At 34.5% G+C, this 27,454-nt stretch overlaps 2 protein-coding genes across 2 annotated transcripts; one reads left to right on the top strand and one right to left on the bottom strand.

The window, feature by feature from the left end:
- The first annotated feature begins 5,024 nt into the window (after window positions 1-5,024).
- Window positions 5,025-11,782, top strand: LOC110911418 (serine carboxypeptidase-like 16). Its single transcript, XM_022156023.2, has 14 exons — window positions 5,025-5,184; window positions 5,269-5,414; window positions 7,001-7,071; window positions 8,225-8,347; window positions 8,733-8,835; window positions 9,384-9,421; window positions 9,559-9,660; window positions 9,760-9,846; window positions 9,934-10,008; window positions 10,148-10,219; window positions 10,604-10,752; window positions 11,129-11,242; window positions 11,326-11,380; window positions 11,470-11,782. Exons 1-14 carry the CDS (start codon window positions 5,063-5,065, stop codon window positions 11,563-11,565), a joined length of 1,353 nt encoding a protein of 450 aa, XP_022011715.1. The 5' UTR covers window positions 5,025-5,062; the 3' UTR covers window positions 11,566-11,782.
- A 5,108-nt stretch (window positions 11,783-16,890) lies between these two features.
- LOC110913608 (ATP-dependent DNA helicase PIF1-like) lies at window positions 16,891-18,528 on the bottom strand. Its single transcript, XM_022158430.1, has one exon. The coding sequence runs from the start codon at window positions 18,526-18,528 to the stop codon at window positions 16,891-16,893; it is 1,638 nt and encodes a 545-aa protein (XP_022014122.1).
- Between the last annotated feature and the right edge of the window lie 8,926 nt (window positions 18,529-27,454).

Below are 27,454 nucleotides of genomic sequence, written 5' to 3'. Positions count from 1 at the left end.
CTCTTGACTATTGGGGAGAAGACTAGAGTTCAATTCCTGACAAGAAGTAAATTATGTATTATTTGATGTAATTTAAGAGTAAGTTATTTTAACATTTGTGGTAAAAAAAACTAACGAGGGTCGTATACTCTGATTTATTATAGATAGAGATGAAGGTTCAAATGTGAATACGGTTAGTCAAATATTTTAAAAGCATTCGCATTCATCCCTCTATACATGTTTTATTATAAAATTTTAGATAATAATATAAAAAAACCATCCAAAATACCACTATATTCTACTCTTTATAAGAGCATTCACAACCCTTCCACTGTATTTACCCTTAAAACAACTATATTTTCTCTATTATTTCAATTAAATAACATTTTCTCTTTTCTTTCATTATTTTTTCTCTCTTTTCCACTCACAAGCACTTTCAAAATATCTTAAAAAATTATAAGTGGTGAACAGTGTCCCCTCAAATATACAAACAGTAACACTTTCTCTATTTTTTTTATTAATAACCACTTACAACCACTTTTTATAATATAAAAACCTCTGTCACATAAATAGGTGGATGTATTGTGAATGCTTTAATAAAGAGCAATTTAGAGAACACAAAAACAACTGTTTATGTTTAGAGGCTCAAATTCAAACCTCTCTATTTTTTTAGTGTATAAGAAAAAGAAAAAAAATAATAAAATAAGTGTTTGTGAGTAAGATAAAAATAAAAATAGAGAATTGAATGTTTGGGTTTTTTTTTAGGAAAATTGGTTTTTAATAAACCAACCTTTGCCCCATTGGTAAATAATAATCCAACCTACAGAATTGGTATATAATGATCCTACCTATCAACATGTTGGTACTCAATGAACTTCCATTAGTTTTTTTTAGCTGAAGTTAGTTTTTAAGTTTTATTTATTACACAAACAGTCCCTAGAGTTGTAATTTACAAGTTTTACCTATGAGTTAATAGCCAAAATGGTCCCTGAGGTTAATAGCCACAGCACCGCCACCACCACCACCGCCGTCACAGCACCGCCACCACCACCGCCACAGCACCGCCACCGCCAGCACCACCACCACCACCGCACCGCCGCCACCACCACCGCACCGCCACCACCACCACCACCGCAAAAGCGAGACGGAATCAAAAGAATCAAGAGAATCCTTGTAGAGTTCAATCTACGACGTCGTCTGGTCCCAAGTTGCCGGAATCTTCACCGTTGTGTAATCTTGAACGCTTTTTGGAATCTGTCACGCCTTCTGTTCCTGCTCAACGTCTGTCTAAGGTATCTACAAATGTTAATATAATCATTTTGTTTAATGAAATTCAGTTCAGTTGATTTATATTTTAGAATTTAGGAACATGGTAATTCAGTTGACTATGAGATAGTCAGCTATTTTTGTTGTTAGATTTGTTATTTATAAGAAATTCATATGTGAAACTAATAAAGCCTCAGAGACAGATTTTTAATAAAATTTGATTGATGGTGAACAGTGGTGGTGGTGGTGGCGGTGCGGTGGTGGTGGTGGTGGTGGCGGTGCTGTGGCGGTGGTGGTGGTGGTGGCGGTGCTGTGGCAGCGGTGGTGGTGGCGGCGGTGCTGTGGCTATTAACCTCAGGGACCATTTTGGCTATTAACTCATAGTTAAAACTAGTAAATTACAACTCTAGGGACTGTTTGTGTAATAAATAAAACTTACAAACTAACTTCAGTTAAAAAAAACTAACGGAAGTTCATTGAGTACCAACATGTTGATAGGTAGGATTATTATATACCAATTCTGTAGGTTGGATTATTATTTACCAATGGGGCAAAGGTTGGTTTATTAAAAACCAATTTTCCTTTTTTTTATAAAACAAACAGATTTTAAAGAAATATGTATTTTTAGTTAAATTATATAGATAAAAAAGGAGAGTGGGATGTGAATGCTCTAAAATATATGATGGAAACCTTAAATATATCGTAATGACTTACTAGGATCGTGTAACGCCCTACTTCTTCGTACTTTCCATAATTAGAAAGCATTGTTCGTATTTCTATTTTTGGAAATCTTGTATTCTTATAATCGTCTTTTCGTTGTATTTGTTGTAAGATCCGAGACTTGGATCATAAATAAAATTCGTATTTCTTTAAATTCATGTTCTACATATTTCATACATGTTCATACGTTTGGGAAGAATCATAGATGTGATACCTTATTCGTAATTCTTGCAAAATGCGTTAAACTTACAATTACTTGTCATACATGCTCAATTCACGCTTACACGATACTTATTCTCGACATACATACATATTCATACTTATTTTACATTTATTTTTATGTGTTAGTTTCATATTATACCTTTACACATTGTCTTTTATCCATAAAATACCCTAAAACACCTTAAAACCCCAAAATATGAAACTAAAGGGACTAAAAATGTCAAAATAACAAATAAAATGCCCAGCCGAGGTGGCTCGCGGGCCGCGACCTGCACCCCCATATGGCTCGCGCCCCGCCAGAGACCCGGATCCGCGGAATACAACAACCAGCTCGTGGATTGGGCGATTATGGGTGTGTTTTGTTGTGTTTTCTCCATTAAATGCCCACCAAACTCAACCCTAATCATCCCCTATAAAACCCAACCCATTCCCACACATTTTTCACTTTGCAAATACCTCAGTTTCACTCTCAAACACTCTAAATTCAGCTGAAAAATCAGTAGCAAGACAGATTTATTACAAGTTGCAAAAGTGAGCATAACTTCACTTATCTTCCATCTTTTTCATTACTTCTTTCTTCTTAGCACTTGGAACAACTTTAGGTATGTTTCCACAGGTTTTCCATAGAAAACCAAGGTTGGAACATCACCATAATAAGGTTAAAAGTGCAAGAAACTTTCTGTTTTGTACAAACACTTTGTTTAACATACTTAACCTTGTGATTTCTTCATACATTCCTATGTCCTTATGCCGCTAATCAAGACTATGAATATGTGTGCTTAAAAACAAGGTTGTAACATACAAATCCAGAGGTTTTAATCCTCAATACTTTCTGTTTTAAAAGGGTTTTAACCCACAATTGATGAACAAGTCTTGAACTTGTGTATGTGTGATTATATGGATAACTTGGGCTATCCTACTTACAAATCCACACATCACTTGATATTTTCCTTGTTAGCTAGTGTATATTTCATTTCCATAATAATCCCTTCATGACCATCCTTGTTGTCTCATGACAACTTTTGCATTGGTGAATACAAAAGAGGCTTTAAAATGGAAGATTTATCCTCTTACCTCTATGCATGACTTCCATGATAATCTTGCTATACTTGATGGACTAAAACTTATGATATATACTATATAGAATATATAATACCTATAGTAACCGAACCTTTGATGATAATCTAATGGTTATTTGTCAAAATACTAAGTTACATCTTCTAAGAACTTAGTTCTCGTTACGATTCTAATGGGTATTTTAACCCATGAAAACATTCAAACCCCTATGGGTTTCATAGTGTTAAAAATGAGTACTAGGTGCTAGATGGTTATTTTCTCATATACATACTTTCGTTATACTTTTCATTCCAAATTCCTAATCCGTCGTTATCATCCAAATACTCATACACCTATGTTTCCTCGTGTAGAAGGACTTGGTGTTCCATCCTAAATCATCCAACCAACTCTTCATGGATTAACAAGTGGAAGCTTGCAAAACCGTGAGTACACTTGACCCATTTTTCATTTTAACACTTTTGGGTGCAATATGTTAATCTTATCAAAAATCACAAAACTTTATTCTTTATACAAATGCATGAAAACAATCCAAATACATGAATACTATGTTGTTATACTTGATGCATATACTTGGATGGTTCTTATGTGATATAGTCATTAGCTTAATTATACGAGCCTCCTTTTAACATGTATAACGCTATAGGATTAACGCACCACCCGTGAACGAGAGGTCATGGTAAAATATCATTCTTTATTGCGTAAACAGAGGGTTGACTAGAAATATTGCATGCCATGATATGTTGATCTTGAATAACTTAAGTTGCCATGTGGATTCATTTTAAACTTTTATACTTATACTTATACTTAAATTTGTGTACTCGCCAATACATTTTTGTGTTGAACTATATTTTGTTAACATGCTGCAAGTTGATGAGGATGAATATGACGAACTCTAGTACGGACGATACTAGAAACGCACTTGAAATCACTACATTTTGTACTTTAATTGTTGAACTTGTTGTATTGTTTTCCATGTTGTATTTGAATTTCATGTTGTACATTGACAATTTTATCATGTTATGAAATTAATTTTGAATTAAATATGTAAAAAGCTTAATATGGGTGGTGGGAACTATGTAATATATATGGGTTAAGAAGAGAAAATATGTAATTGTTTTTTTATTTGAAGAAATACGTAATAAACCAGCTTAGGCTAAACGGTATGGCGTCGTCGCCATCACCGTCCTCCCTCGGCGACGCCACATCACCACCATCCTCCCATGCCGCCGCCCCTCCGTCCCCCTCCGTCCCGTCGTCGCCGTCCGACTTTAGCCGTTTGAGACGGACCAAAGATGTGGGCCTCCCCCTCGGCGACGCCGTCCTCCCACGCCGCCCCGTCGGTCTTGCTCCGGCGACGTGCTCTTCTCCGGCACGATACCGAGTAGCCTTAGAATAAGGAAATATGTAAAAATCTATTTTTTCTAATATGAGTCATACATGGTTAGGTAGGTAGGAAAGAACATTAATTCATGGTTAGGTAGGAAACAAACAACACGACTTTATTAAGAAGGGGTTGATGATTTATAATATTAAAATAAGTAAATAAAAAATTTTGTATAGTATAATGTCCAGTTGGTACAATATTTTAGCAAATGTGCAAATATATTACTGTATTATTAAGTGTGCCAATGATACAAGATGTATAATTTTTTATTATTGGCTTATTGCACATCCAGATCCGATCTTTAAAAAATATTATCTTATTAATATATTATTAAAAAATGTCTCGAACTGCACTATTTAGATCGAACCAAAAGCTCAGCATTCAAAGTTGGGAGCACAATTGTTTACTCATATTATGGAGTCCAGATACATAACACTTTCCCTTTTCATCATCTTTGTAACATTTTCAAACTCCAAGTCAATTGTGAAGAAACTCCCTGGTTATCCTGGTGATCTTCCTTTCACTTTAGAAACCGGGTATGTATGCGGTTTTTAATCATATGTTTGTTAATTTGCTTAAGAAAACTATGGGAATAATTAACTTTCTACTTATGTTAAAAGATATGTGGGAATTGGAGCTGAGAATGAGATACAGTTCTTCTACTATTTTGTCGAGTCGCAAAACGATCCGGCAAACGACCCTCTTCTGTTTTACCTCACCGGTGGACCGGGCACTTCTGGACTTTTCCCTTTCCTCTATCAAATTGGTAAATTTGTTGAGCTTTTTAGTGAATGTTTTTTCATTACGCATGTATGCATGTGGTGAGTTTTTATGTAACAGTGAATTTAACTAGATCAATTAGACAGGTTTTTGTGGGGCTAGCCCACTTTGTAAGGGGAGGTCATATGTTTAAACCTGAAGAGGGAGAATGGTTTAGAATTATTGGTAGTCGTTCATAAAAATAAAAGATCAATTAGACTAGGTGTTTGAGACACAAAACACCAAAATACACGGGGTGCCAAAGGCTAAATAGAGTTGAACTCTAAATACATGATATCTTCTGGCGGACCTAGGAATTTTTCTATGGGGGATGCGGAACATTTTTAAAATTTTTAAGCCCCTAGGTATATAAGTGAAAAAAACGATTCGTATCGGGTCGGGTCGGGTCGGGTCGTGTAAAACAAAAGAATGTCAAACTAAATTTATTTAATCATCAAAAACACGTCAAACCTTGTTACAAACATAATTAAAACGTTGTCCTACGGGTTTTTATTTTTTGAACAACCATAAACAACGGCAAAACACACGAAATTTCAAACCTACTTAAGAATTTGTTACCCTTTTTCTCCTATAATATCAACTAAAATCATCAAAAAAAAAAAACATAAAAACTTACCTTTATCGGATTCCGGTTGGTTTGGTGTCGGACGGCGGTGGTTCACGACTGCTGATGATGTGCTATTGTGGCTGCTACTGTGTTCGCTGATCGCTGGTAGGAGACGACGTAAGAGATGGAGGGCGGGGGGAATTCTAAGGGACGATTGGACTTATTTTAATTAGAGTTAAAAGTCATTTTAGTCCCTGTGATTTGTGTCATTTTACCAGTTTAGTCTAAAGGTTTGAAACGTTGTCATTTTAGTCCACTGGGTTAACTCATCCCTTTATTCTGTTAACTAGAAGGACATTTCGGTCATTTTATATGTAGTTATGTTAACTAGAAGGGCAATTCGACCATATAGAATGATCGAATTACCCTCTAGCTAACATAAAAAATGGACGAAGTTAAACCAGTAGACTAAAATGACAATGCTTCAAACTATTTGGACTAAAATAGCAACGTTTCAAACCTTTGGACTAAACTGGCAAAATAGCGAAACCAAAGGGACTAAAATGGCATTTAACTCTTTTAACTATTATAGTTTGAACCTAGGTTGGATTTGGTTAATGGCTAGGAATTAGTGGGCTAGTTATGTTTAATGAAATAGTGAATTAAGGTATTGGGTATTTAAGTTAAGTTGGGTAGTATAAGTTTATATAATTTAGGTAGTTTTTTTTTTAATCAGAGTTTACTAAAAAAAATTAAAAGATAAATCGATAACATTTTTTACCTAAGGTGTGCGGATGAAAAATTCCAAAGGGTGTGGACGAAAAATTCCAAATGATGCGGACGGGATTTTCGACGAAAAATAGCAATAATTTTTTTTCCAAGGGTGCGCCCGCCCACGTTAGAGTAAGAGTGTGTCCGCCCCTCATATGAATTGACTATATTTAAGTGATTGGTTTCAACCAAACTCGTAGATTATCTTATGTGATTTTCTCAAAATGTTTTTTTTTTAATGCATTTAATTGCAGGTCCACTAAGTATTCGTTTAGATGCTTCTGGGACACCCTTGTTGGATTTAAATCCTTACCCATGGACAAAGGTTCTTATTCTTACTACTTCTTTTATATTGGTTGTTTTGTTGTATTTAATTTCTCGATGTTCTCGATATAAATTTCAGCCTCGTTGACTCTCTTTGTTATATAAAATAGAGTAAACTGTCATTTTGGTCCCTGTGGTTTGGTCAATTTTGCCACTTTAGTCCAAAACTTAAACTTTTTGCATCTGGGTCCCCGTGGTTTCAGTTTTATTGCCATTTTAGTCCAAAAATGAAACCATATCATATTTGTCTTATAAAATCCTGTTATTTTGTCATTTTCCGCAGGGGCAAAAAGATCATTTCTTTTTTATAAATACATACCATATTTTATAAGACAAATATGACCTGATTTGCCCCGGAGGAAAATGACAAAATTGCAGGATTTTATAAGACAAGTATGACCTGATTTCATTTTTGGACCAAAATGGCAATAAAACTGAAACCACAGGGACCTAGATGCAAAAGGTTTGAGTTTTGGACTAAAGTGACAAAAGTAACCAAACCTCAGGGACCAAAATGGCAGTTTACTCTATAAAATATATATCTTTTTATCAGACTAAATTACACCTACCTCTATTGAATCATGGTCTTTTCCCACGACATTGAAGCCTTATAATGTTGTTATTATAAAAAGATATCCGCTAAGATACATATAAGTAGCTCGCAAAGTTACATATATGTATCTCGTACAATGAAATTTTTTCAAGCTACGTATCGTGCAACCTACTCAATACCATATAAAAAGAATCAGAAAAAATTTTTGTTGTACAAGGGGTTTTCTCAAAGCTTTATGGTATCTTTTATAATCTATATACGAATTGTCTTATAAGGTTGTTATTGTAAAAAGATAAAAAAAAATCATTAGTAGTTTGCTAAAATAGTTATAAGTAGCTCGCAAAGTTACATATATCTATATCATACAAGAAAAATATATGTAATTTACAAGCTATGTATATGTATCTCGCAACCTACATGTATTTTTTTTTGGCAAAGATAAATATAAAAATTGAATGAAAAAAAATTTCTTGTTTGCAAGGGGTTTTCTCAAAGTATCATGGTATCTTTAATGTTCTTTTATGATACTTTATATATATATATATATATATATATATATATATATATATTGAATTAAACGAAAGATTCTGAAATTTTGCAGAATGCTAATGTGATATTCTTAGATCTACCCGCGGGTGTAGGGTTTTCATATGCTACAACATGGGAAGGATGGAGAAGTAGTGACTCTATTCTAGCTAAACATAGTTATGAGTTTCTAAGAAAGGTGAGAGAACTTCTGTTGCTTTAATTTTTGTTTAACTTCTTTTAATATGAAAATAAACACATTTTTATTATAGTTACTTTTTTACGTATCCTAGTGAGAAGCTACAAATCTATTTAACCGAGTCCAACATCCCGTATATTCGGCCACGAGCTCGATATACGAGAGTGGACTTATCGGCATAAAATTCGTTTACATATCGATCAATTTAACGAGACAATATGGTATAAAACGTAAAGATGATTTGTGATACTGGGTTAATGACCTATTTTATTAATTAGCACTACTAATTCTTAATGAAAGTGGTAATTGTTTGCCAAAACTTGAAAGTACAATTACTTGATTAAAGTCTGTTTGTGACTTAATGCCTACATATATGTTAATACAGTGGTTTGTGGAGCATCCCAAGTTTCTGAGTAATCCATTGTACATAACTGGGATTTCATACATGGGCATCCTCGTACCACCTGTTGCTTTAGAGGTGTACAAAGGTAAGCACTTCTACAACATGCACTTCAACATCATTCATATAGCTTTTCATATTAACATGGGGCATGCACGTGTCGAAAAAGTTCAATGCTGTTGTAACCGGACTGGTTATCAATGACCGTCTTACTATCTATGCAGTTAATATTGGTGATATATCAGTCATATCGTTCCCCTAGTAAAATATCGGTAAGAATATCGGTACTGATAATATCAGCGATATATTCGATATGTGACCGATATAACCGACATAATCACCGATATTTGACCCATATAACCGATATATCACTGAATTATTAGTGTTAAATTGCTATATATATAAATTCTTCAGGATATTAAAATTATCGATATCCCACCTATACCTCACCGAGATAACCTATATCTCAAATATCATTCCTTGACCGATATCCGATATTTTACCGCATAACTTACTAGTCCACTGGTGTTTCAAAAATCAGTGACGTCATAAATAATTCGAAACACACATATATATACACACTAAAATGTTTTGACTTTTGTATTATTGTACTTACTCTATTTGTCTGACTTGTAGGTAACGAACAAGGAAGTGAACCACAACTAAATATAAAAGTAATTATCTAACCGTATAAAGTTTATAACATCGTTGAAAGTTGTTTTGTTTTGTTTTGTCTCATATTGTTAAATGTCTTTTTAGTAATTACAAAATAAACTCCCAAATAATTAATATTAATTTACCTGGCATGCAGGGGTACGGGATTGTTAGCCCTTACACAGATAGATTCATTGATTTAAATTCAAGATTAGAGTTTGCTCACCGGGTTGCACTTATTTCAGACGATATCTACAAGGTACTAAAAGATATATTTATATTAACTTGATAAAACAAAAGGTGAGTAATGAGTAAAGTATGTTCTAACAATATTAGATTGATTTGTATTATAATCCAGTCTACAAAAGAAACATGTCGTGGTAACTATATATACCCTGATCCAAACAACACCTTATGTTTGGCTGATCTTCAACGGGTAGATGAGGTACGTACATATCACATATGGATAACTTCGGTCAAATATGTTATTCCATATATCACAACTTTAATCCTAGCTAGTTTCCAATTTCAGTGCTTAAGCGATATTAACTTTTCGAATATACTGGAGCCAGTGTGTGACGACATAAATCCATCGCCTGATTGTCCAGTAAATTTCTTTCCTGAGTTCATAGACTCTCTATTACATATGTTTTTTTTTTTTTTTTGCATATGTCCCTGTACAAATCATATGTAAAACCTAGATCATGTAAATAACTAAGGGAATATACGCTTTCTTTTGTTTTTAGGCCGCTACTAAGATAACTATTGACGCTTGGGCAAACGATAAAGAAGTTCAAAAGGCTCTCCATATTCGTCCGGTATGTTGTTCACATTGGCTCTTACTACTTAAGTACTTATGATTGTAAAAGATTTATTTGACACCTTGCTAATTCAACCCACACTTGAGACTTTATGTTATGTGACTTAATAGTTAATATACTCCCCTTAATAAGGTTTGGATTAATTATGTTGATTATCACAGTGTTAAAATGTACATATTGACTTATTTTTCGTTCCTGCGTGAGCTCGCCATCATGGCGCTCCTTGCTACACATGTAACATCCTCCAATATTTGTGTTCATGTGTTTCAACATCTTTAGTCTTAGAGCTCCCATGTTTATTTGCTTTAATCCAAAAGTTCTCATTTCACTATATATGGTTCAACACAATTTAAAAATGTCACTTTTTTTTATCTTTTGCAGGGAACAATAGGCGTGTGGGAGAAAACCAATGAAACCATCCATTACACTTTCGGGAAAAATGACACTATATGTTACTCATATGATGTATTAAGCGTTGTTGATGTGCATAAACAACTCGTTACAAGAAATTGTCAAGCGTTGATCATCAGGTACTGCTACTCGTACTCGAAGTCGTTTCTATGATTATAAGTTCATTTTATACCCTGACTAGACAGGAATAGGGTTATATACATTCTCATTCTCAAAAGTGGTCATTTAAGCGTATCTAAAATATACTATGTTTACATATGGATCTCTACGCCATTTAGGATTAGCTAGGAATAGGCGTAAATCAGCTTTCCTGTTACATATTACATGCCATTTCATTCAAAACTATCTATTTCCTACTTCTACAATATATATGCTTACATACTTGTTTCGAGTTCAAACACTGGCCTCTAAGTTAACTGATAAGCACTTGTGATATCATTTTGTGATTAATATTATAGAAATTATCTAACTTCCTCTAATAATTTCAATTAACAGCGGTGACCATGACTTGACATTTCCATATGTGGGCGTAGAGAAATGGATAAAATCTCTCAATGTCCCGATTAAAAGCCCTTGGAACCCATGGTTTGTTGATAATCAAGTCGTTGGGTAAGCTCAAATTCTAGCTGTCCTCTATTTTATAATTTGTACAAAACTAATCATACAAATGGATTGTTTTCTTTTTCTTGTAGATATCAAATGACCTATGCAACAACAGGATATTCGTTAGTATATGCGACTATAAAGGTAAGAAAGATGACATTTAGCTCGCGTGTCGCAAGATATTTTTGATAAATTTCTATTTGCATAGTAACTAAACCATTTGTATCATGTAGGGTGGAGGTCATTCTGTAGCACTGAACAAGCCTAAAGAAGCTGCAGTCCTTTTGGATGGGTGGATCGCTTCTCATACTGATATTAGCGACTCCTAATTAGTAAAATATCCCTATTATCATTCTTGACAAAGAATTTGTTACATATTTGTATGTAAAAAAGTACAACATTCTATTTCTTTTACATATACGAGGAATAAATTATGGATGAATGTACGAGAAAGACATGTATTATGGTTTTCATGATTATGGCATGTGTTATTCGTCAAGAACATTAATATTGCGTGCTATATAACCGATCTGGTTGAGTATTCTAGAACCACCTTCGTTCAAACCGGCCTGTTTTGGGTTGAACCGGATGATCTGGACTGGTAGTTGAATTGAAATTGTAACTTTTTTTTTGTTTTTACTTTTATGTTTCAATATCTCATTTATTTGATTCAGTTTACTTCCAATTTAGTATTTTGTTTATTTCAAACGTATTATTCTGTTTAACATTGCAATCCATATAAAAAAGTAGTTTCATACTTTGTTTTACATGGAGCAGGAATTAGGATGTAGTGGGATTAGTCATCTGATCCTACCTCTGAAACAGAGGTCGAGGAACTGGAGTGCACTTATTAACACAATAAGAATACACGGTGTGGAGTGGTATGAAGAATGAACGTTATTTGACATGTGGACGTCACGTTAGCGCGTGTCAGAAAAGTGGCATGGTGGAAAAAAAGGAGGGGTGGGAAGGGGCATGAAAGAGAGGCGTTATCCGACACGTGACACATATTTTTTATTATTAATTTTATCTAATGATTACATATTATTTAATATTTTTTTTAAATAGCACTTTTACTAATATAGATAATAAAAACACTTACAAAATCTAAATAAAAAAAAAGATTACATTACTAAAGAAAACCTATTACATAATTTAAGCATAAAAAGCGAAACATAATCTAAAATAACTGAAACTAGGTGCGATATTTATCCATGATTTCTTTTTTAAGTTTCATGTATGTTTCCGGCTCTTCGCCTTCAAGGTGATCGATCTTCATAGCGAGTATTTTCATATCCGTTCGCTTTTGCTTTTCTTCGTAAAGGCTAAAATAATTTATTTTTTGAGTGTTTCTTTCTTGTTTGATGTTGTTGAACATGTGGATTTCTTCTTGGATGCCGACCAAAGCGGGGTTTTTTTTCATCACTCATAGTGGATGAGTTTTGGGCCCTTTTTTGACTTATCTCTTCCCGGTGGCCGTTCGGCTTCAAAATCATCGTCGCTTAAGTTGATCTCAAAGTCGCTACGAGTATCCGAGCAACTAGTGGAGGAACAACTTTTAGACCTTTTGGAGGATGATTGTTGTAACAACTCCCAAAATACATTATAAGGACCCCTGACCGAAACCCGGACTTGTATGGCGCGACCCAGTACGAAAAACAAAGAAATCACTAGCAGGAATCTCAAGAGACACCGGGGGGGGGGGGGGGTACCCCTAAATCTTCCGCGACACCCGGGAAAGTACCAGGACACGTGTGACCCGAGTGCGACGTGTGGCAAGCCTATACGTGCGACGAGGCTACCCTAGGCTTACTTCATCACTGCCGCGACACACGGGGGAGTCCCCGGTGCCTTCCGCGACGCGTGGGGGATGCCCATTTGGGCTATATAATGAGCAACGTGGGACAAAAGTTACTGCTCAAAATCGACCAAATTTCACGATCACCTTCTCCCTCGTCTTGTTGTTTCTTTGCCCGAAGCCCCTAAACCCCGAAACTCTTGCCTCGTTATCAGGGTAATAACTCTAATCACTGATACGGTACTGTATCCGATCGATTGAAACCTATCCAACGGATGTTTAAGTGTTGCCGGTATACGGCTATACTTTGTCATTCGTTGTGGGTTTTGATCTCGTGATTATCGTTAAAGTGAAATTGAGTTAATACACTAATACATGTGCATTGTATGTTTAATTAGGTATACAAGCATTAAACCAGTAGGCCAATACCGTCAACTTAAATCTGCAAAGTGATTCATTCTTTCTTTTTATCAAAATGTTTTTCAAAACCTTAAATGTTTTTCAGTTATACTTATAGTGATTAAGTTTTTGTATTTTTACTGAAATTACTGTTAGTATGTGGGGTTTTGTATACACTGCTTGTTAAGCTTCACTAGTTGAGAGAATGATCAATAGTGATATGACCACAGTCACGTGAATTGCCTAGTGACAAATACCTTTGGGTAATAGTAAGATATAAACAAATGTAAAACCCCTTAATGCTGTAAATATAACAAATGTGTTTTTACAACTGAACGAATTCACCAGTATTTTTCGCTGACCAAATGTTTTTAAAATGTGTTTCAGGTGATTTACTGTGAAGTGGAGAAAAGTGTCATGACACACTTCAGCTTAAATAAGTGGCTATGTAAACCTGAATAAAACGTGTTTTCTGTGATCAAGGATTTCCCAGTGAAATTCCTTTATGTAAATATGAGTTTTACCCCACAGATTATGAAATGAAAATTTAGTGTTTTAAAATAATTTTTCCTGACACCTGGTCCTGATGATTTTTCCGCTGCGAAATTAATAAACACTGGTACCACTGTTGTCTGCCTTGCGGCTCCCGAACCGGGGTACGGGTCGGGGGACCTGACAATTGTCCCGCTAAAGGTACTCATGCCCATTTTGGCGAGTTTTTTGCAATGCGCCAACAATGAATATATTTAAAGGTGACCCCTTTTTGCCTTCCGAATACAAGGACATCGCATCAACAAAGTCGGTGTCCGTTTCACCACTTTTTGGGTTGTCCTTTAGGTTGTTGTAGTGGCCACTTAGACGAGAGACTGTCATTTTTTCGATAGACATCTCATCCCAATGTATTGTGATAAAGATCGTTAATTCGGTTCCAAAAATCGTCACTATGTTGGTTGATACCTAAAAAAATATACATTTTAGAAAAGTATAAGTTATATTCTGGAATGTATTTTTATAAATTAAAAATAAAAATATATATATAACTGAATTCTCCAAAATCGAAAGCCAAGCTTCCTTCAACACCAACTCTTCTTCGTTTGTCCACGGATGTACACGACGATCCTCTTTTGCTTTTTTTCCCTTTCGGACTCAGTTTTCTTTTTATGGTTTCGTTTTCTTTGCGTAGAGGATTCAGGTGGTGTAGGTTGAGTTTCCAGTACGGATTCAGGTGGTATAGGTTGACATTATTTGCTAAAAGATCATAATAAAAACTAAAAAGCATGTAGTCATAAAAGGAAGTATCTTCTTTCGGCATACAGGTACTCAGGGATTTATCACCATCGAAAGAGTATTTACTTTCATCATTTGTTATTGTTTCTGTCCTATTACGGGAGAGTGCCATCTAACAAATCTTCCAATGTGCAGCTGGATTTGCAGCCTAAACTATTACAAAACTATAAGTTATCTAGCGTGTCAAAAGTAATAAAATTTCATTAAAAAGAACCCATTTTTATTTCTTAAATTTCACATTGAAAGCGTGCATGTAGGAAGGAAGCTGAGAACACCCCGCTTGATTACGTACTCTATGTTAGAAATATATAAAGGTAAATTTAGATACTGTTGTTGATTGGGCTAATTGCATTAATAGTTGGGACATAAGAAAAGATGGTCGATAATGTATCTGATGATAGTAAAAAATTTCTACTTCTACTCAATAAATAGAAACTTAATACACATTGTGAAATCTAGACGACACCAAACGCACTTGAAAACAATTAAGACTTACCCAAGGTCGTATGCCTTTTTGGTTCCAACTTTAATTTTCAAGTCAACCTTAAAACTGAGTGACAAATAATCAGCAAAATGCTTTATGTGTGCCAATTGAAGCCTCCTCTCAACCTCACTTACTTTATTCTATAAGCCCCAAATCAATCTGCAAAATAAATAATAGTAATTAGAGCTCAAAATCAACAATCAAATTCAAATTAAACACTTAACCATTGTTAACTAAATATTTATGTCCAAAATCAACAAATTATTCAAATAATAAGATGAAACTGTGAAATCTAAAAAAATTACAGCCAAAAGGTTTCTAAAGAAGCAAAGAACATGAGTGTCACTTATAATCATAACTCTATATCAATTTATCTTCCACTAAAACGTACCAAAGCAGATCGCCGGAACCCTAGCCGCCATTGCCGGTGGCGGTGGCTAGGTCTTCGAGACATAACAACGCTGCAAAAAGGAAACCAAAAACACTAAAACATACCTTATACGAAGCCGTCTTGAACATATCTTGTTGAAACGGTCGCCTAAAGGCCGAGTCGTCTAATATCACATCTGACACCAACATCAAGTCTTTAACCTAGTGAAACAATTCCGCTCTTTCTCGTTCTTCTGGTCCTAAAATTCAACCATCCGACCTTATGTTCAGTATAACCTACAAAATCGAGGAACAAATCTAATGAGACTGAAATTGAACAGACTGAACATCAATTTAGCAAGAAAAAAGTACCCAAATCGTTACATTAAACATACATTATCAGGTGACTTCCAATCTTGATTGAAGATGAAGTTGATTTAGGGTTCTTGATGATGAAAGAAAGAACAGGGTTGAACCTTGTCGCTGATCGTATTGAGAGAGAGGGATAGGATTTTTTTTAGGGTTTGGTATAATGAAGAGTGCATAGAAAGTTAAACTTTTCATCCGAGTTTACCATATCCATCGGGTTGCCCGAATAGGGGATAAGTTTAGATGGGAAAATTAGTTGAGGTGAAACCATAGGGTGACATGTGTCCCCCAATGGTTTCTTTTATTAGAGATACTAGCGGTAAGACCCGTGTGCAAACACGGGTCGTTTCTTAGATAACCATGCATAACATATATTGACAGAGAGTAAAAAAATAATTAGTGCAGACTTATAAAATTGATATACACTAATGGTCAATAGGTTTATTCAACAGCAATTCCATTATGTTGAGAGCAAACCACTGTTGTTTCTTAGAAAACCATGCATAACACATATTGACAGAGAGTAAAAAAAATAATTACTGCAGACTTACAAAATTGATATAAATTAATGATCAATTGATTTATTCAACAGCAATTCCATTATGTTGATAGGAAACCACTGTTGTCTATTAACTGTTAAAAACTTCTGTTGCTTTCCATCAAACTTTACTAAGAACTGTCATCCATTATCTCCAACAGAGCTTGCCGGATGGATAGATAGTAACTATCAGATGTTAGTCGACCCATGTTAAAAAGGTCAGTCAACAGAAATTACAAAGGTTAGTAAACAGATGTTAAGAGAATAATGTTATTAACAACATGTGTTCTTAGGATAAGCTTAATGCAGAGCAAGTATCAGATGCTTTCAAAAAGTTGTATTGCTTTCCAACAAACATTTCCTCCATTATACCCAACAGATGTTGCCAGGTTGACAGATGTTTAATATCATCATAGATTTTGTAAAACTTCTTTGTAAACCACATTAGTAGTGGTTGTAGTAGTGGTTGTACAGACTCGTTTATCTTTATCACAAATCAAAAATTTCAACCCCTTCCTACTTTTTACTCTAGATACAGCAACATAGAGCTGGCCATGACTAAACACTGGACGTGGAAGATATAAACCAACACGCTCTAATGATTGTCCTTGACTTTTATTTATTATCATAGCAAAACACAGTGAAAGTGGGAATTGTCTTCGAGAAATCTTCACTGGTATTCTTTTATCTGAAGGTGTCATCTTCAGTCTTGAAATCAAAGTATGATGACCTATATTAGTCCCTGTGATAACTTTTGCTTCAATCACAACTTTTCCGAGCTTCGTGACTTGTAAACGTGTACCATTACACAATCCATTTGCCTGATCAATGTTTCTGAGTAACATCACCGGAGCACCAAGTTTCCGTACTAATTTATGGTTAGGTAAACCAGATAAACGAAGATTGTTTAACACATCAAGAGGAAACAATGCCATATTAAGCTCTGATTCTTCCTCCGATTGGCATAAACTATCTGAACTAAAATAAACCTTTTCTTCACCGGGCAGACTCTCTGACAACTCTTTATTTATTGAATCCACTACTTCATTAGTTGGAGCAAGAATCGCTCTTTGTTGGAAATACGTTAAATCCCACAAAAACTTATTCATGTCTGGATATATAAATGAAATGAGAGAAGAAATAGGATTGACTTGGTCTTGAATAAGTAAATCATCTGGTATTTCAATATCAATCTCACCATCATTTTCTTCACAAAGCAAACCATCACCAAGCTTTAAAATCCATTCTCCTAATTCCTTTATTTCTTTTAAATCTGCTTCCTGACGACCAACTCTTAATCTCATATTCTCAGTTAGCTTTAGTACTTGACAGTGCCGCCATATATAAGAAGAATTCAAAGAAACATTGACTATCATTGTTCTGGTACCTTTAGGGATGACCGGAAGAATTTGTCTAAAATCACCACCAAATAGAATAACCTTTCCCCCAAACGGCTTCGATTGCATGTTCGGTTGACTGGAAAGTGATATGTCTCTCATTGTTCTATCAAGAGCCTCGAAACAATGCTTGTGAGTCATAGGTGCTTCATCCCAAATAATCAATGTTGCTCTTTTAATTAAATCACCTAACTCAGTATTAGGCTCTATCGAACATATTGAATTCTCATTAATGTTGATTGGAATTACAAACCTTGAATGAGTAGTTCTACCACCATCCAGCAAAAGTGAAGCAATTCCACTGGATGCAACATTCAATACAACTTCACCTTTTGATCGTAATGCAGCTGAGAATGTCTTCCAAAGAAACGTCTTTCCAGTTCCACCATAACCATATACAAAAAACACACCTCCATCACCTTTTTCAATCACTTCCATAACAATTTTATATATCCTTTCCTGTTCGGCAGTTAAACACTTCACATAACGATCATGTTCCCTTTGAAGAGCTAGTCTGTCATACGATAATTCTTTCATTATCAATCGATTGTTCGACGATGAAATATAATTGTCTGGAACACTTGGCATATCATCAAAATTTCTCACTGTACTTCCATTGGTAAGTAGCAACTTTTCAATTTCAGCAAACATTTTGTAAGTTTATTCTGTTAATATATTATTCCTCATTCTTTGGATGTTAAATGTTTGTTACAATTAAGCTGTTTTTTTGTTACTTTACTTAAATACATTATGTATTTCTTATTAATATTGGTATTTTATATTTATTTTTAAGCGTCTGAATGTGAAAGTAGCTTCTTTATCAAGGATTCATAGAACATTGAAGATGACAGTTGAAAATCTGAATGGAGTTGACACTGTAATTGACTTTCGACGGGAGAAGCATGGCAAGGGATTTAGATACGAGGCTTGTCAATTCACCAAGAAGTTCACGAAGCCCAATGGTATCTACAGAAATATGAGATGCAAATTTGTCTACTCTGAAGAAAAAGCCAAGCTGATCTTAAAGAAAGTCTACAGATAGTTGTGGTTGTTGGTATTATCTCATTTGAGATAAATTATGGGATGGTGATGTATCAAACTTCTATATTTTGAAAACTTACGACTTACGAATATTTAAATTATAATCATGTATGCTTATCTTGTTATTTATATTAACTTAAACCTTTGTTGTACATTCTCCATATATTTTAATTGGCTCTTCATGATACATTAAAACTTGAATTATATTCTGTAAATTTATGCACTCAACCTCTATTTAGATAAAGTCTGACAAACCAAAGCTCTGTCAAACAGAAAATCTGTTCAAGCAAAGTCTGTTGTTCCAAACAACATCTGATGATAAACACAAAGACTGTTATAGCAAATAACCTCTGCTAATAAACACAACCTCTGCTGCTGAATATGAATACAAAAGCATCATAAAGCTAACATCTGTTGTTACTTAAAAGGCTTTTCTTAAAAGGCTTCAACAAATTTATGGGTGATCATTGTCATAACCTCTCTGATACAAACCTCTGACTACAAACAAATTTATGCACTCAACCTCTATTCAGATAAAGTCTGTTGATAAACACAAAGACAGTTATAGCAAATAACCTCTGCTGATAAAACAACCTCTGCTAATAAACACAAAGACTGTTATAGCAAATAACCTCTGCTGATAAAACAACCTCTGCTGCTGAATATGAATACAAAAGCATCATAAAGCTAACATCTGCTGTTGAAACAAAGGTCTGCCAAACATAACATCTGCTGATCATTCCACAGTATAAATTGCTAACATCTGCTGTGACTTAACAGATGATACAGTTCAACAGAGGATTTCAAACATCTATTTACACACGCCTCATGATGAACATCTGCTGATAAACACCGAGATGGTTCAAGCAAAGGTCTGCCAAAGAGAACCTCTGCTATGGACTAACAGATGATGCAGTTCAACAGAGAATGTTTAACAACAGTGCTTTAACAGACCATGATCAACAGATGATAATATAATAACACTAATATTCAAACTGTAGCAATTACATTTTCATAAATCTAACAACCATCATCGAAGCTGTAACAAAATCTAAACACCGCTACACTAAACACTGTCACATAAGAAAAACTGATACATAAATACTGATGTTGAATCCGCTGTAGATACTGAACCACTGCTGTTACTGAGCAGTGGTTTTCCTTTGGTTGATCAGGCCTTAGGTACATAAGTGCATGTCTTTAACAGCTTTGTCTTCAACACTGTCCGTCTATTCAATTGAGAGGAATCATTACATTACATCCCTGTTGAAAAACAGAATCAATATATTTAGGGAAAATAGGATTGAAAGATGATAACCCAACAGTGGAGGATCTCATTCGACAGCTCCGACAAATTCAATAGTATTCTCAAACAACGCTTCCTAGATTTTTGAAGACCGACAAAGACCAACAAATGTCCACAGTGATGCTTCTTTAGACATTTGTCGGTCTTCAAAAATCTAGGAAACATTATTTAAGAATACAGTTAAATTTATCGGAGATGTAGAATGAGATCCTCAACTGTTGGGTTATCATCTTTCAACCCCATTTTCCCTAAATATATCAATTCTGATTTTCAGACCTCCTAAAGCCACCTATCCGCCTCCAAAGAGATCAAGACAGCTTGAAGCATAAGCTGGACTTGCTGTCATTCCACCAGTTGAGTATTTAATCCCAATATATACCAACTGAAAATCAATCTACTGGTAATCACATGGTACACCAATGCAAGCATCTGAATAAACAATAACAAATCAAAGACAAAATCAAAAGCTACCAACATATTAAACAAATTTCATAGAATCATGATTTATTTTAAACATATATACATCGATTTTTAAACACAAACAGACATTACCTCTTTATCAATAAAGTTGAGATCCATTCTATAACCTTGATCACATTCGGAAGCTCGGCCAACGAACTCAAGACTTCCACACCAAACAACAAATCAGGCAAGATCTACCTAAAGAACATTTATCATACAAACTTTCAGTTCATGATAAAAAGAAAAAAAATCAAAAAATATCTATTTTTAAACTACCGTTCGTCTGCATAATATTCAAATCGATATTAAACATGATGAATAAACAGACATCACCAGCTTTTCTAATTTGCATTGGGATTTCTTCTTTTACAAACATATCAAGATCAATCTACTCGTAATCATATGGTACACCAATGCAAGCATCTGAATAAACAATAACAAATCAAAGACAAAATCAAAAGCTACAAACATATCAATCAAATTCATAGAATCATAAAAGAAATTAGATCACAGATTCTTACCAGATTTAGCGAGAGAAGAATCGATGGAAGCATTGGAGAAGATGACGATTTGAAGAAACTTCAATCCGGAAAACACGTAACGAAGCTCAAGAAACCACGAAGAAGAAGGAGAACTGATTACAAAGTGTATTAACAATTACCAAGAAAATAACAATTATGTGATTTATTTAAAACACATATACATCTATTTTTAAACACAAACAGACATTACCTCTTCATCAATAAAGTTGAGATCCATTTTATAACCTTGATCACATCCGGAAGCTCAGCCAACGAAGTCAAGAATTCAACACAAAATAACAAATCCAGCAAGATATACCTGAAGAACGTTTAGCATACAAACCTTCAGTTTGTGATAAAAAGAAAAAATCAAAAAATATCTATTTTTAAACTACCATTGGTCTGCATAATATTCAAATCGATGTTAAATGCAACTTCTTTGTCGTCTTCATCCTCTTCTCTGTATCTACAGTTTTAGAGATAGAGAGTTGAGAGAGAGTAGACAGAGAGATTGAAATGGGTTTTTGAAATTATGATCGAGTTTGGATTTGGGTTTGAATTTATATTTGAGAGAGAGAAGAATTGAAGCTCTGATGACATTAAATGCAAATTAGATATCCCTATGAAGTTTTAAATTTCAAATTACCCTCCCATTTTAATGAGACATCAGTGGCTTGAAATTTGAATGCACATCAGTGGTTTCATAATTGAATGTGGGCCAGACCTTTGAAATTGAAAAGTGGGGCAGTGGTTTAGATGGCAGATCTTTGAATTATGATGTCACTATGCTTCCTCTATGGCTGTCACCTCATCACGGATGACATAAGAAAAGCCTTGTTGGACATGCTTTCTAGCTGACACATCAGCTTTTCTTATGTCACTTGGATTTCTCCTTTTATAGAAAGTATAGATATATAGATATAGATTATTATAAATTAAAAATCAAATGATAAATCTATTATAACTACAACATCAATTATCTATTATATATTATATATATATATATATATTAAATTTCAAAGTGATTGAATAGTAACAAGAATTATCTATGTATTAAATTTCTTTTTATACAATATGAATAATTGAATAGTAACAAAAATTTCATATTATCTTAATTATTTTATTATTACATTATTTCACACATACTTTTTTCCTTTTATGACTTTTAAAATACGATGTTTAATAAAATGTTTTATAAATGCTATAATATGGTATTATGTTTTGTATTCTTTTTTTCATTTTCGTTATTTTAATAATATGATAATGCTTTGTAAAACTTTAAATTTACCGGTCCGACGTTCATACTCCTTTCAATGTTTTGACCAAAGTTTTATTTAAAATCGAATGGGTCAAATATAATCAATCTTTTTTGGTCTTTATCATCATGAATTGTAATTTTATTAATAATGCTAATTATATGTTAGTAATAACTATTATTTTTCTCAAATAACAATAATAATAGCTCTTAAAATAAACTAAAATAAAAAGTTACATAAATTTATACTGTAGGGACGACTTGTCCACCCTATAGGCTGATAGAGTGGTGGGATTTTTGGAAGAAAAGTGAGAAATTTTGGCGCCTAAATGAAAACAAAATTTTGTTCAATCAAACCTTTTGGAAACCACAAGTGGTCGCTATAGGTTGAGAATTTTTAATTTTAGTCATTATAGGTTTAGAATTAAACAAAATAAAAACAATTTATCTTCAACCTATAGGGACTACACATGATAACCTCTTATAAATTCTAGATAAACCCTATAGAGACGAAATATTGTCCTTATAGGTTGATAGAGTGGTGCAAATTTTTTTTATAGAGAAGTGGGAAAATTTGGCGCCTAAACGATAACAAAAATTTAACCAGTCAAACTTTTTTAAAACCACATGTCGTCCCTATAGGTTGAGAATTTTTTTTTTTTTTTTGATATTCATCACTAAGAAATTAATTTTTAAAAAATATTTTTGAAGTTGTAGAGACGACTTTTTCTCTCTGAAACATTTATTTTTATATTTTCTTATTATGATTTTAGAATTAAATAAAATAAAATCAATTTATCCACATCCTACAGGGATGAAATATCATCCCGATAGGATAACCTTTTTTAAATTGTAGGAAAAGCCTTTAGGGACGACATGTTTCTCCCTATAGGTTGTTCAATTTGGACGACTTTTGTGGTCCCTATAGAGTTTGTCTCTACAAGTGTTTTTTCTTGTATGCTGTTCGTTTTGAAGCCGAGGGTCTCTCTGGAAGCAGCTTCTCTATCCCTAGGGATAGAGCCAAGGTCTGTCTACATCGCACCCTCCCCAGACCCTATAAGTAGCTTTGCTATTTGTGGGATTTACTGGATATGGTTGTTGTTGTTGTTGTAAGTGTTTTTTCTTGTAGTGAGAAAGGGTTTAATTCAACCGATTTGAAGCAAAATTGACTGAAATTGAAGTAAAATTGGAATAAAATAATGGAGAAAATAACGTATCGATGATCAATTTTAGGTTTTTTTGTACAAAATTGAAACCCCTTTTGAGAATTTCTTCAATTAGCAGAGCAACAACAACAAGATAGCTTCAATTAACAGAGCCGCAACAAGTGATGTGCGTGAAGTGTGTTATAATTTGGATGTATATTTTAAGCCCTTTTTACACTTTTAGCCAAGTTTTAAATTTATAAAACACGATATTTACTAACACTAAACACACATATGGGCAAGTGCACCCATCGTGGACGGACGTAGTATAGTGTTGGTAAGATACCGAGGTCGTCCAAGGACACAAGGGCTTTTAGTACCGGTTTATCCTCAACGTCTAATCAAATCAAAATGTTAGAAAAAGATTTTAAACTAAAAAAATAAAACTAACTAAAATGCTGAAAATAAAAATAAAAATAAAAACAGATAGACAAGATGAATCACTTGGATCCGACTCGTGTGTTAGTGTAACCTTTGATTATTTTCGCACTTTTGCACTTGTTTAAGAGATTATCTTAGTTATTGTAGTAGGCCCCTCTTTTGAAGGCGACGTTACCCTCAACCCAGTAGTTTGAGTCAGCAAGGATACAATCCTAAAGGGTCGGATTATTGAAAGATAATTAATTAAGTTATTAATGCATAATGTGGTAGGCCCCTCTTTTGAAGGCTACGTTACCCTCAGCTAAATAGTCTGAGTCAGCAGGGATACAGTCCTAAATAGCTGGGTTAAAGTTTTAATAGTAGTTTAACTTATGAGGGGATCAAAGAGTTTGGACCCCCGCCATCCAATACCTTTGGGTATTGAAGGAGGTCCTACTAAATTTGACCAGGTCCCTTGCAGGATCTCTAAACGCTGAACAACGGCAAGACTCTTACCAAACCGTTCTCTTAACCCCCGACCAGGTAGCCAACATACCTCCATATAGACCGTGGAGATATGAATGGTGAAAATCTTTTATTTTATATAGACAGTAAAATAATGCCAAGACTCCACGGACAAACGATAAGGAAGAATCACCTTCAACATAAGAAACTAGTAATTAAAGTCGTTAATACAAAACCAATTAAAAAGTGCAAAAGATTAAAAATAAAAAGTATTACACTAAACACTTGTCTTCACCAAGTGATGTAAGAGACTTAGGCAAACATGGCCTTTGATTGTCAAGAACTCTTACGATCAATCCTGGATCCCGAGACGACTCACACACTCTATGATGGATAATGGATGATGGTGGTAGATGATGGTGTTATGGTGGTGGTGGGTGGTGGGTGAAGTGTGAGAGAGGTGGTGTGCCAAGGGATGAGTTGAAATGTCTCCAAGCACTCCTATTTATAGGCTGAACAGAAGCTCGGGCATGGCCCCGTGCCCGCTGGGCACGGCCCCGTGTCCATCATTGTCTCTCTCCTCATTAATTGTAATTCGCAATTACAATAAATGTGCCTGCAGGAGTCTGACCACGCCCCCGTGTCCACTGGGCACGGCCCCGTGGTGGGCAATAGAAGCTTCTAAAGGTTTGTCTTTTCTGCTGCTTCTTGGGCACGGCCCCGTGCTCGCTGAGTCCTTGGTTTTGCTTGGGAAGATGTTGTTGAGGGGTCGGGCATTCCACTTTTGTTCCTTTTCTTGTATTTATGTTAGATTTTGCTGTCTTTTTGCTTCTTTTGTTAATTTGAGCTCATTTAATCCTGAAAATACAAAAGGAAGACAAAAACACACTTTTTCCAACATTAGTACTAAAAAAGGGTTAGTTTTATGCCACATTTGATATAATTTATATGTTGCATTTTGCGCATATCAAATACCCCCACACTTGAATCTTTGCTTGTCCTCAAGCAAAACTCTTTATAATGTGGCTTTATTCACTCCCAAATGGAATGGGTAGAAGAGAAGGTTTTTGGGCTTGTCATACAGTGTCGGGATTTCCAAGATTCTTTATTGAGGTTTTATTTTTATTTATTTACAATCCTATTCGGCATGATTTATTAAGAACATTCTTTAAGATAAATTACTTATTTGGGCATAACATACCTTTTTTTTAAATCTCATATATATACAAGTTCACATACCTCACGGGAGATCACTCAACACTCGGCCGAAGGTGTATTTTTTTTAGTGAATCACTCGAGAGCGGCATGGAACTTACTTCTACCATAAGCTTGCCAAGCAATCAATCCTCCTCCTTTTTAATTATATACCTTTGTAAATATCAAGAGGACTTTATGGGTTTTTTGGCTTGGGCTAAAGGTGGGTGGTTGGGTTAGTGGTTAGTAAAAAGGGCGAAAGGCGTAACAAATGTTGGTTTGAAAGACTTTTTATATATTTTTTTATTTTTTTTTATTTTTCATATTTTTATTTTATTTCGATGGATTGTTCAAACAAAGATATTTGATAAACTTTGTTTGTTTGTTTAGCTTCATCGAAATTATTTTTTTTTCAAGGAAATCATAAGAGAACCGAACGTTGTTACTAAAAAAATAAAATAAAAAGGTTTAGGTGGGTAAAAAGGGTTGTTTTGGGTTAAAAATGAAAAAGGTTTAGGCTCAAAGGGGTTAACTAGGGGGATTTTGGGTAGGTGGTAAAAAAAGAAAAATAATGGTGTAGAATGAAAAAGGGTTAGTCCTAATGCCTCCATCATTTACTTACTCGGGTTTAAGTTGGTAAGGACCGGGAATGTATTGTTGTGGCAAATTCTAGAGTCGTATGAACCAAGCGGCTATTTACACAAGAAACGAAAAATGAGCATTTAGTGTAAAGATATATATATATTTGTATGCTCGTTAAAGGCTCAAAACTCACTTTTGTGGTAAAAGGGGTTTTTTATGTGATCAAGTATATATAATCGTATTTTAACTAAGTTTGTCATGCCTTTTCATAATTTTCTTATGTTGGTTCTTTTTATCACGACGCTATCGGTTGTAAATTTGTAAAAATATAACCTTATTAATGTGACACTCGAGGTTTTTCCGAACGATCACCTTGTAATATTTTGTGTATATATATATATTAGTAAATGAAAACGTGATTTTTACTTGATATGTGACGTATGTATGTATTATATATGTAAATATGAGAGCCGAAACCACGACCCGAGACCATGACTCGCAACCGGGCGGTTGCGAGTGGGTCACTCGGTTGCGAGTGGGCCTTTGGGCCGTAACCGGTTTGGGTCGAAACCCCCAAGCCCAACCCGAAACACCCTATGAATATATATCCCACCTCCTCCTCATTTCCTTCATTTGTTACACCAAACAAACACACACCTCTTCTATTTTCTCTCAACTAAAAACCCCAAGCCAACAACATCCAAACTCTTCCAAACTTTCGGTTCAAGCTCAAGGATCTCGGACAAGGAAACTCGGTCAAGACCAATTCGGACACTCCATCTTCTCGGTTCTCTTTTCTTTGTTTTCGGCTCCTCCTTTCATAACCGGTTAGTGTTATCTTTGTGTATCTTTTGTGTATAAGATTTATGTGGGTTAAATGAACTAGAAATATTATGCTTGGTTAGAAATACTATGCATGATTTTTAGGAAGATTGTGAAGTTTTGACTATGTGTGTTAAACCCTATGTATGATACTTGCTAACATGCTTAAATGGTTATGGAATAATGGTTTAAGGATGTTTAGGGCCAACCGAGTTATGTTAATGCCACTAAGTGTATGTTTTACTTGTTCTTGCATATTAATCTTGTTAGAAATAGGTGATTTTCGGTCCAAAATGTGTGATTATGTTGGCATGAAAACCCTAGAAAAACTATGAACTTGATGAACTTGTTGAAGATAGTTTGA

Source organism: Helianthus annuus, chromosome 15 (genome assembly GCF_002127325.2).
Source record: "Helianthus annuus cultivar XRQ/B chromosome 15, HanXRQr2.0-SUNRISE, whole genome shotgun sequence".
Taxonomy (NCBI): Eukaryota; Viridiplantae; Streptophyta; class Magnoliopsida; order Asterales; family Asteraceae; genus Helianthus; species Helianthus annuus.
The sequence above is the reverse complement of the archived record's forward strand: the minus strand, read 5'-3'. Positions and strand labels throughout refer to the sequence as shown.